This window comes from Crocuta crocuta, unplaced genomic scaffold (genome assembly GCF_008692635.1).
Source record: "Crocuta crocuta isolate KB4526 unplaced genomic scaffold, BGI_CrCroc_1.0 scaffold110, whole genome shotgun sequence".
In the NCBI taxonomy this organism is placed as follows: domain Eukaryota; kingdom Metazoa; phylum Chordata; class Mammalia; order Carnivora; family Hyaenidae; genus Crocuta; species Crocuta crocuta.
The window spans coordinates 1,530,332-1,541,232 of record NW_027527386.1 but is presented as its reverse complement, the minus strand read 5'-3'; the positions used below and the strand labels follow the sequence as shown (position 1 = coordinate 1,541,232).

The following is a 10,901-nucleotide window of genomic DNA, read 5'->3' as shown; positions in this document are numbered from 1 at the left end:
CCTCCATGCCTCCAAATCCCAGCAAGGTCCCTCTGGCCCAGAGGATGCAGCAGCTTCGGATGGAGGGGCTTCAGGCCAAAGGGTCAGCCCCCCGCCCCCCCCACTGGGCGGCACCATCCTCTGCCTGCCACTAGAGGACACAGGCATCGCTGGCCTGTCACTCGCCCCCCCTGGCTTGGTCTGGCGGGAGCAGATGGCCCTTCACTCCCTTTGCAGTCCTTTGTTCGAGGCTGGTGCCGAGCATCGGCGGTGCTGCGGGAGGAGGATTTGTGCAGCGGGGCGGCCTGAGCTGTGCTCCCAGGCCGCGTGCCAGCTGCGCCCCCGCCATGCCCAGCACTCCTGGAGACTCTTGGTTCTTCTGTTCCAGACATCGCCGCAGGGCATGCGTCCCCACCCCCACCCTGAGAGCCTCCCACCTGCGGTGTTGGGACCAGGAGCCTTTGACTCACCATTGGCGCCTGTGGCCGTGGGCGGGGACCCTTCCCCCCACCCCTTGCAGGGCCCACCGGCCTGGCCTGGAGACCTCTCCAGAGGAGCCATCAGAGGTTCGGGGTCTGGTTTCCAGGGCAAGTTTCTCCCGGGCTGGCGAGCTTGCTGTGGGCAGGTTTCAGCTCCTCTGAAGGGAGATTCCTGCAGATCTGTGAGCAGAGAGTCTTTGTCGGCTTCGCTCAGAAATCTGCCTACGAATGTGCTCCCCCTTCACGGCGCAGCCACAGGAGGTGGGGATCTCGGGGCCCCTATGTCCCGTCCTGCGGTCCCAGGGGCCCCACTGTCCCCGGGTGTGTGTGATGGCGAATGCACGACGCCCAGGGCGTCGGAAACCATGTTAACAGACCCGCCTCCCCCCGTTGACACGTCCTGGGTCCCCAGCCACCCTCCCAGGCCCGACCCCACTTTTTGTCATGTCCTGGGCTCATGCGGGGACGGAGCCAGGGCAGCTGCTGTCAGCTGCAGACGACAAGGAGCTGCCGTCTCTCCGAGCTCTCGTTCCCGCACAGACCTGTCCTTCTTCCTTTGCTCCAAGCCACCGTGTGTGTGTGTGTGTGTGTGTGTTTGAACACCAGCGCGTTGGGGGTGCCCCCCCGGACATGCCTCCAGCTGGGGGAGTTGGGGGGCCGTGGGTGTGGGTGTGACAAGGGGGAGACTGGGGTGCTCCGTGGCAGCCCCACATCCCACATATCCATCTCCCTTCTGGGCCGCGACCAGACGCGCCGTCCTCTGTGCCTGCCGTGAAGAGTGTCCCGAGGAGGGTCCCCCCACCGCCTTCAGACATGGACAACGAGACGCACATGCCTGAACATTTTCAGTCCCGTCACGCAACAGAAATACTTCCCGGGTCGACAGCAAACTGGGTTGGGATCCAACGCCTCCTAGCCAGCAGTTAACGGCAGGCTCCACACCACTGGCCTCATAACGTCTGGTCCTTAATTAATGTGGCCTGTCCTTGTGTAAGCCGCCTGGAGCCCCAGTGCCCCTGGCCGCTTAGGGGTGGGCTGGGAGCAGCCTTTGTCTCCCACCAGTGGGCTGTTCCTCTCACGGGAGATGCCCCTCTTTCTCTGTTTACCTCCTGTGCGCATCTCCATAAAAACATCATCATTTGAGATCCTTGACGCTGCCGGTGCCAGACACCGAATTCCGTCGCCTGTTGTCCCGTAAAACGATCCATTAAAGATAAAACCACTGTGACTCAATGAGGCTCTTTCCTGGGAACGAGCCACCCTGGTCCTCTGCCGATCCTATCTCCCCAGCAAGTGTTTGTGCTGGGCGTGTAAAGGGGCTCCGGCGCCAGGACAAATGAGGGAGGCTGACTCTCAGCGAAACCAGGCTCCTTGGAAGTCAAGATGCGATTTCTCAGTAGAAATTGGGCAGGCGTCCTTGTGCTGTCAGATAGTTCCGGCCGCTCGCGTGGGGAGGGGGTGTGTGGTCCAGGCTGAGCTCCTTGGGGCAGCAGAGACCAGCAGGGGCTGCAGGGAGCCCTGGGTCTGGAGCCCCCACTGGGGGCTGTACCTGCACAGGGACCAGAGGATGTGCAGGGGTCTCTCCTGCGTGTCTGGGACAGGGTCCTAGTGCCCCTCCTTCCCTGGGCCGCCCTCTGCAGTCAGTCTTCTCACCCGGGTAGACTGGGCTGGTAACAGCTTTTCCTCCCATGCTAGCGGGCACAGGGACCCCAAGCAGCTCGTCCCTACAGGCCCCTGACACCTCTTCCTTCCCGTTTTAAAGGCACGTCTGTCTGCTGAGTGCTTTTTCTAACATCTTTAATTTCTCTAGACTGATGGGCAGGGGGGCGCACCTGCCATCTGGTGTGACTATTATTTTAAATTAATTTATTTTGAGAGAGGAGGAGAGAGAGAACAAGCAGGGGAGGGGCAGAGATGGAGACAGAGGATCCCGAGAAGGCTCCACACTGTTGACACAGAGCCCGATGTGGGGCTCGATCCCAGGAGCTGCAAGATCGTGACCTGAGCCGAAATCGAGAGTTGGACCCTAAGCGACTGAGCAGCCCAGGTGTCCCCCGTGGTGTGACTGTCATTAACGCCTCTGTCACATTCCAGCTGTCACGCTAAGGCCGCCTTGCTCATGCCCAGCGTCGTGACCCCACCACACTTAGGTCATGAAGTCAGTCGGCCCTAGTGCCTGATCACAATGTGGCCTCCTTACCTCATTGGCTGAAGGCCTAGCTCGCAGGCAAGGGAGCGTTCTGATGTCTCTGTGTGTGTGTGTGTGTGTGTGTGTGTGTGTGGCCCCCCTGAACTGGACAGAGGCCATGAGCCGTGCTACTGGCCCACGGCGTCAGCTCCACAGAGATGCGTGTCCGCCCTCCTGGCTCAGACGCTGCGAGTCTGTCATTGGTGAGCTCACACCCGGGTTCACGTTCAGGCTCCTCCGTGGTGAGGAGCTCCTACCTCTGGACCCACACGAGGGGCGGGGTCTGTCCCGGTGGGTCTGGCGTGCCGGGAACGTCTGTCCAGGGCAGAGGACGTCTGGCTGTCCCCACGCTGGTCGCTCATCCTGCTCCCGGATGGGACTGCTCCACTCGGTCGTTGTCAGCTTGCTCTCAGCTTTCCCGAGCAGAAGACTGTGCTGTTGGAGAGAAAAGAGTTGGTCTCTTCCCTCCTAGTTGTTACTGCCCTTATTATCGCTTTCCTGACCTGTGGCCTTGGCCGGCATCTTCAGTAGGTGTTGATGCACGCTGTGATCACGGGCAGCTGGCCTTTCTGGAATGCCACTCTGGCCTCCTCATGACCTGTGACCGTGGGGAGGCCCCTCCTAGTCGGCCAAGAGCTTTAACACTGAACGACTCGATATTTTAGGTAGACTGTTCTTTGTTGGACTGTCTTTGCAATCCTTGGGATCAAGGGTTGGTTGCATAATACAGTTCTGGGTCTGATTTTCTGATATTTTACTTAGGGCTTTGCAGCTGTGTGAGACAGACCTATCATTTTCCTGTGTGTCTTATTCCTGTGTTGGTGACCACGTTTCCCATTCATTCCTTCATTTGGAAACATGCTAGATTCATAAGAGGAGTTCAGTAGCATCCGATCTTGTCTGCTTGGTAACCGTATGTGTAAGTGGGCACTGGCCCTTTAGTGTGAAAGTTTTGTGGGGTCTCAGTAAAGCTATCAGGGCCCAGTGCCTTTTCTAGAGGTGGCATCTGAAGGTTTCTGGGTCCTCTGAGAGGGCTCATGCTACCCTGTTGGGTGCTTTGGTTCAGTGCATCTCTGGTACTGAGCCCAGAAACAGGGCAGGGACTGGGAGTCCCCACTCCCATGTCCACAGGGCTGGGGCATTGTGGGTAGCTTTACTGAGGCATAGCTTCCATACCACACATGACATGCCAGATGCAGAAGTTGCCTGTCGTGCTCGGACATTTCAGGAAATCAGGCTGACGTGGCTTGTCTCCCTGGTCCTCAGATGCAGGGTGACCACTGTGACTGAGCTCCTCAGGGCCCTCCCGCTCTGCTCACCAGCTCAGAGGCGGTGCCCCCTCGGCTGGGAGGCTTGTGGGGACGCCCATTCTGTGACCAGGTCATTCTGCTCGGCCTGCCCAGACCTGGGGCAGCGTGCTGGAACCATCCAGCCAATGCGTGGCTAGAGAGGGCGCGGGCTGTGGGCTGGGATGGGCGGGCCTTTGGGTTCAAGGACAGTGGTAACGATGCCCTTTCCACACACCGGGCACGTGAGGCCCTGGTGGGGCTGCTGGCATTTGGAACCGCCGTGCGTGGCCTCCTGGGCTCGTGCGGGTGGCTTGCTCGTGCCATGTGGCCTCCACCTTGACACACGGTCTCCGCACTTAAAGTGGCCCCTGCCTTCTTGTCCCTGTTTCCGTAATTATGGTGTGTTAAACGGCCGGGAGCCCGTCTCCGCAGGCCCTGTGCACACACTGTGAAATTAACTTCCTCGCCCTCCGACGTGTGGCAGGCCAAGCTGACATTTCCAGGGCCTCCTGGCTGGCCCCCTGACTTTGGCACACGTCCCTCAACAGGAAGGCCCTCCTCATTGCGGCACCCGACTGCCAGGAGCCTCGTGCCGTGGAGGCTGTCAGGCTGGGCGCTCGTCATCCAGGAGTCTCAGGGGAAAAGGAAGTCAGCGTCACTGTGTCCTGTGTCCCGACTCCCACGCCAGACGGGTGCGGGCAGCACAGGGGCCCCAGCAGGTGCTGACGGGCCTGCAGGGAAGGGCGGTTGGGACTTGAGAGCCTTGGGCCCCAAATGAGTCTTTTATCCTTGAAGGAGAGCATGCTGGGAGTTACCATGGAAACACTGCCCTCCTGCCAAGGGTCCCCCCCCAACCCCCCCCAACGGATCCCACAGCCCAGGGCAGCCAATGCCTTCGAGGACATGAGGCGTGGCTAGGGGCCGGTGCAGCCCCCCGGCTCCGTGGGGTGGTGGGGTCACTTCCACCGGAGTCTCACATTCCTCATCCTGAGAATTCGCCCCTAGGTTTTCTTGCTGATGGAAGAGGCAGCAGGCCTCTCTGGCGTCACCCGGTGGGGGCCCTGGAGAGGCGAGGCGGTGGCCAGCCCCCTACACACACACTGCCACCTTTCTGTGACTGTCCTCGGGCAGTGACACTGGATCCTGGGGCTGTCGGGGTCTGGGGGGCTCCAGGTGCTGCGGCACATGCACCCCAGCGCCCTGGTCCAAGGCACTGTGCTGCCCACACAGGCAGGCGGCCCTGGCGCTCGCTCCTCTGGCCGCAGGGGCCCCTGTGGCCCAAAGCCCTGCGGCTCGTCCCTGTCGTAACTGACGGTTCCTGAGCAGGTCCCTGCTCTTCAAGACGGTCTGTGCTCCTCTCTGTGACACGCTCATTTAACTTTTAACTCACAAGGCATTTGCTTATTTATTTTCATTGTTCTTGATAATAATTCTAAGCCATTAGAGGGGAAAATTATATTCAAAAATGCTGTTTCACACTTTATTTGTTTGATGATTTAGAGCGATAGAAAGTAGCACATTTGCTGGCTTTTATAGTCTGATAATTATTCACATCCATCAACCCATTCCAGGGGAATAAACAAAACACCAAGAAAATGACACTATTAATAGCATCCTCCGCGGCCGACAGGAAGACTTTCCCGGGCCGGTGAGTCAGTAAAATGGAAGCGGCCTGTCCCGGGGCCGGCCTGCCCGCGGAGCTCGCATTTCCTTTTAATGACCCCACGCGGGCTGGCCCCTGAGAGCCTCTGCCCGTCCCGGCGCCTGCGACCTGGCCCGTGTCGCCTGGCCTCGGCGGGGCTGCCCTCTGGCCTCACCGGGAAAGCAAGAGTGCTGACGTGCGGTGCCCGCCCCGGCCCGCGGGCTGTGTGGCCGGTGCTCCCGACGCCCCCGAGCGCCAGGCTATGGGCCCTGGATGTGACTGCTCATTGCCCCGGACGCGGCTGGTGGGCAGGTGGGTTTCAGGCTTGCCTCGTGGGGCGGCCATGATTGGCGGGGGTGCTCTCTCCTCAAGTGCCTCAGAGTGTAAATGAAGGACCGGGAGACACGGGGGAGACTGGGGGCACCCGCCTTCCCAGAGCGGCCCCTCCTGTCCCCCTTCGACCCGGGCTTCGCTTCCTTCTGGAACACGCTGTCGGGATGTCGGGCTGGCCACTCACTGCGTGCGTGAAGCGTGCTCCTTCGGTTTGGTCGGTCGTTTGAACCGTGAAGCGGCTGGACGGTAATGGTCTTTCGGCCACTGCGCGTCACATGTCTTCCCTCTGCCCCCGGGGTCCCGGGGCCCTTGTCTCTCCCTTTGCCCCCTGGATGCCTCATTCCTACTCCAGAAGTGGTTCCTTTTCTCACCGGAGCCCCTGACGTTTGCAGACCCCCGGCTCTCTGTAAAGGGTGGTGGGCGAACGATGCCCGGACTGGTGTCTCTCAGCCTCCTCGACAATTCTGCAGCATTAAACCCGGCGTCATGGAGCCTGTCGAGTGCTGCCACGGCCCCTGCAGGGTCACCTGGCGTGGTTGTCAGGGACGCGGCTCCGACAGCGCCTACTGCTCTGTGGCTCTCTGGTTTAGTGTTGTTCTGGAGCGCTCTGTGGAGAAGGTTCAGAAGCAGAGAGAACAGGTAGAGGGGGGAGGGCTGGGGAAACAGGGAGATGAAGATACCCAGCAGGACACTGGAGAAAGTTCCAGAATCCTGCCTGGCTAGGTGCAGGACTCACCATGAGCCCAGGGTAGTTGCCAGACTGTCACAGGCCGGGGCGGGGGCTGCACCCAAGGGCACCTGAGCAGCCCCTTGCGGGCTGCCTCTTTCTGGCTTCCCCAGGGGCTTCCCCGGCCCCCCAACCCCCCATGTCTGGTTCTGTTCTCTAAGGCCCCCAGTCAGCTCACCCCCTCCCGACTCACTAGGTTCTGGAGATTTCTCTGTCCCCTTCTTTGATCCCAGCTTCTCCAGATTCTTCCACCACGACTTGTGAGCTGGGCCTTGTGCCCTCTGGGCCCCCTGCGCTGCTGGCCACCCTGAATGGACTGGACCCGGGGAGGCCGTCTGTCTGAGGAAACCGTGCGGGAACGATTTGCCCCTGGGTGACTGGGGCTGCCATGTCCAAAGACCGGTCCCCGGGCTTGCAGGCAGGCAGAGCAGATTGCTTTCAGCCGTGGTGTTTGACCTTGGGATGGGGACGGAGGTCGTGGGGAGCGAGACAAATTGCCCCCATGTTGGTGACCAATAAAACCAACTCTGTTTTATGGCCCTGAGAACTCACTAATGGGCAGACAGCTGCTCCTGCCTCGGGGGTTAGCAGGTGAGCATGCGCAGCCCAGATAGCTGCCCCCCCCCCCATCCTCCCTGAGCCAGGCTGAGGGGCAGGGCCGCCCCCACCCCCACCAGGCAGTGTGCCGCCGACTGCAGCCAGGATGAGGGTAACACAGCTCTGCTCTGGGGGCCCTGTGGGGTCCAGGGGACTTTGCCCTGGGAGCACATGACTGTCCCTGTTGGGAGGCTGGGTCTGAGGGAACAGCCCACAGTGCTGGGGTTTCTCCCGGCCGTCAGAAAGCCCCAGCGTATTTTAATAGACGGGCACATAGCACTTGCTCAGAGCCGTGTGTTGTAAAGCACCTGTACCCCAGTTCTGCTCATCTCACCCCAAAATCTGAAGTTTGCATCTTGTCAAGCCCCCAGGGGAAGGTCTGGGGTTGGGCGCAGGGCTGGCACTGGGGCTGTCAGCACCTGAGGCTGTCGTGCGTTGTTCCCAGCCATGGGCGAGCAGCCCTCTCTTGGCCACTGGAGTCCAGAAGTCCCTGCGGCTGTCGGCTTCCCGTCCTCCAGTCCTTCCTAATCCCTCCAGGGGCTGTGCTCCTCCGTGCTCCGCAGCGTTGTGCAGCCTGTGCTCTCCGATAACAGAGCACCATGTTCCAACGTATTAAACTTTTAACATCCACCAGATTCAATTAATCTTATCTTTACAACTCCCAATTACAGGCGGTAATTAAGTGAAAGCAGCATTGTAGACTGGGGATATTGCATTAATCATCACAGGCTTGGAGTCATAAATTAGTTCTCCTGTCGTCCGGCCGGTTCCCAGAAGGGCTGGAATGCTTCTTTTCCTTGTTTGGGGGTCGTTCATCCCACAAAGGTGCTTTGGATTGGGATTAACTTTTATCATCTTTATGTAAGTGATAAAAGGCTGTTTGAAGAAGAGTCACCTCCTCTTTGTCCAGACAGCAGAAAATTCTCCGGCAGCAACAGAAATGCAGGTGCGGTGCCGTCTCTGCCAGGGCCCTGCGCTGTGCCCAGAAATTAATTATTTTTATCCTGTTAGATTAGGGATAGCCATTATCTCCTACTCCTTCCCCTTTTATTTTGTTAAAAAGCAATAATAAACCTCTGATCACAGTGGACTTAACCAGCCACGGAGTCCAGGCCGGCTTCCGTGTCCTCTGTTCCCGTCCTGCATCGCCTGCCGTGAGGAAGGGTGGCTGGCGAGCCACGCCATGCGCCCCCGCGTCCGCCTCGTTCTAGAACGTGAAGTGTGCCCGCACAGCGTCTCTTCCCTCGGCACTGCGGACACGGGGCGGCCCCTGGGCGCCCCCACACCCCATGCCAGGAGACGCTCCACAGTGACAACCACAGATGTCCCCGGACGTGGCCCTGGGACGTGCCCGGGCGAGCACCACTGCCCTGGGGTTTCTCCAGGACAGGACTCATGCTGCAGTAGCTACCGCTCCAGGCCCTCCTCCACAGGACAGACGGACGGCCGGCCGCACCCAGCGCTCTGGGCATCGAGGACCCACGCCCCGGCTCCGCCTGCCTTTGGCTTGGATGCGAAGCTTTGCAGCCTGCCGCGAGTCCCCCTCAGGGCGGCCAGGGTGCTGGGTCAACTGGGGCGGGCTCCTCGGCACCGCCCCTCTGCCCCATCCTGGCACACTCCCCGCCAGGAAGGAGTCCCCGGTGCCCCCCTCCCCCACACCCGCTTCCGCACCCGGCATTAGTGATGTTGCTCTCACGTCATCTGTTTGCACACTTTCACCTTACATCTTTCTTATTTATGACAGAGCCTCAGCAATCTTTCACATGTAGAGCGTGTAAAACTCAAACTCACGAAGCGGTGACAAGTGGAGTGTTCCTCATTCCTGAAGCTTCTTCCCCTGTTGGCTCCTGGTCCCGGGGCTGGAGGAGCGGGAGGCACGGAGGCCACAAGGAGGCTGGGGGCCTTCCTCCTCTCCCCTGGGGCCCCTCCCCCACTTGCTCTCTCTGGTTTGCTTTCTGAGCCTCACTGAGGCTTTAGTGGCTCTGAGCTGGGAACGTTTCCAGTGCTGGTGTGGGGCGCCGCCGTCACAGCCAGTGGAGGCCCTGCCCTCCCTCCCCACCCCTCCTTGCTTCCGAATGGGCCCCTCACCCTTCTCACCGCACCCAGTTCTGCTCCATCTCCCTGAGGCCCTGGCTGTAGCCCCGGGGCCCCTGAAATGTGTGGTGGCCGCAGGACCTCGCCTCTAACGTGCCTCCCTTCTCTCGCAGGTACGCCATCCCGCCGGAGCACGGCAAGCGCCTGGAGCGGCTGGCCATCGGTAGGTGTCTGCGCTGGGACCCGGGCCGGGGCGGGGGGAGGGGGCACAGCCTTAGCATCCTGGGCCTCCCCCTCCAACCTTGCATGAGTCTCCACCTGTGGGGGGAGCCGTGCTGTAAGACGTCACCGGCTGATTTTCCATTCCCTTTCCCTCTGTGATCACAGGCCCCCTCTGGGGTTTGTCACTTGGCAAGTGACGCACAGATGCCATTGCCTGAAACACTCTTTTTCCCAGTTTGTTAGCACGGAGCTGCGGGCGGGCGTGACTGCAGGCTCCCTCCCGGCCCGGTACCGTGTCGCGCCCTCCAGGCCTTCGAGTCTGTGTTTAGGTTAGAAAATGAGACGTCCAGGCCGGAGCCCCTCCCCCGCAGTGACCACGAGCCTCACTGCCTGCATATGCCTGGCCTGGGCCTGAGGGGCCTCCTGAGCAGACGGGATTTGTCATAGAGGGTCCCCAGCTGTGTCCAGAGAGGGGGTACTGACCCCTCGGGGTAGAGGCGGGCCCCTCAGGACATAGGGTCCTTGGAGACAAGGGTGGCGCTGAGGCCCTGGCCAGTGTGACCAGGGCTTCCGCACTGCTCCCTGTCACGGCGCCCCGCTCTCTGCTCGGACGTCAGGTGCCCCTAAATGCCTACGAGGACGTTAACAGACCCTGTTGGCCCAAAGCGTGGGGCCCTTGGTGGCAGGCGGCACCCGGTAGTCGGGGCGGGTGGGGCGATGGCCCTGTTGTACAGGAGTCCCTGGGACAGTACAGGGCCGTCCCTCCGGGTGGCTGTGGCAGGCAGCGGGGGGAATCTTCCAGAAGCCATCACGCAGCATTGGCGCAGCTCCCCTGACTCCCTGCTGCACCCTTTGTCCCCTCCTCTCCCCTCCCTCCCAGAGTGCCCACCACCCGCCTCCCCTGCCCCCTTTGACTTTGGAGCTGGAAATGGCGGCTCTCTCTGAAAACTGGGCCTCCCGTCCTGGCTGCACGCGGACTCGCACGTCGGTTCAGGAAATGCCTGTTCCCCCCAAGGGCAAGGACAGAGGGAGGCTCTCCTGGGGGTGAGGCGGCCCCGCGGCGGGGGGTGTGGTCAGACCCGCTGTCAGGAGCATGCCCCTCACCCCAGAAACGCCAGTCACCGTCCCAGCAAAGAGCCAGTTCTCTTTCTTCTTAACATCTCAAGTGACACCCATTTGAAATGCTTTCCCTGTGTACCGTCTCGAACATAAATTTAAAACACAAACACTAATTGTAAAATACAAGTCAGAAAAGACCTTCCTTGCCATTTTCTTTCCTGTCACTTTTGTGACAGATCACTGTGGAGCCAGTGGCTCCAAGCAGCACCAGTCTCTCGGCTTTGATGTGAGCCTGGAGTTGCTCTGAAAGAGCCCTGATCCGCCCACAGACTCGCTCCATCATGCTCGGGGG

At 60.5% G+C, this 10,901-nt stretch overlaps 1 protein-coding gene across 1 annotated transcript in view; it reads left to right on the top strand.

Annotated features, from left to right (window-relative positions):
- The window catches only part of KDM4B (lysine demethylase 4B), an 86,614-nt gene that overhangs the window by 28,741 nt on the left and 46,972 nt on the right, over positions 1 to 10,901 (top strand). Inside the window, 1 exon segment of the mRNA XM_077779841.1 lies at positions 9,442 to 9,491. Coding sequence (XP_077635967.1) covers positions 9,442 to 9,491 — 50 coding nt within the window.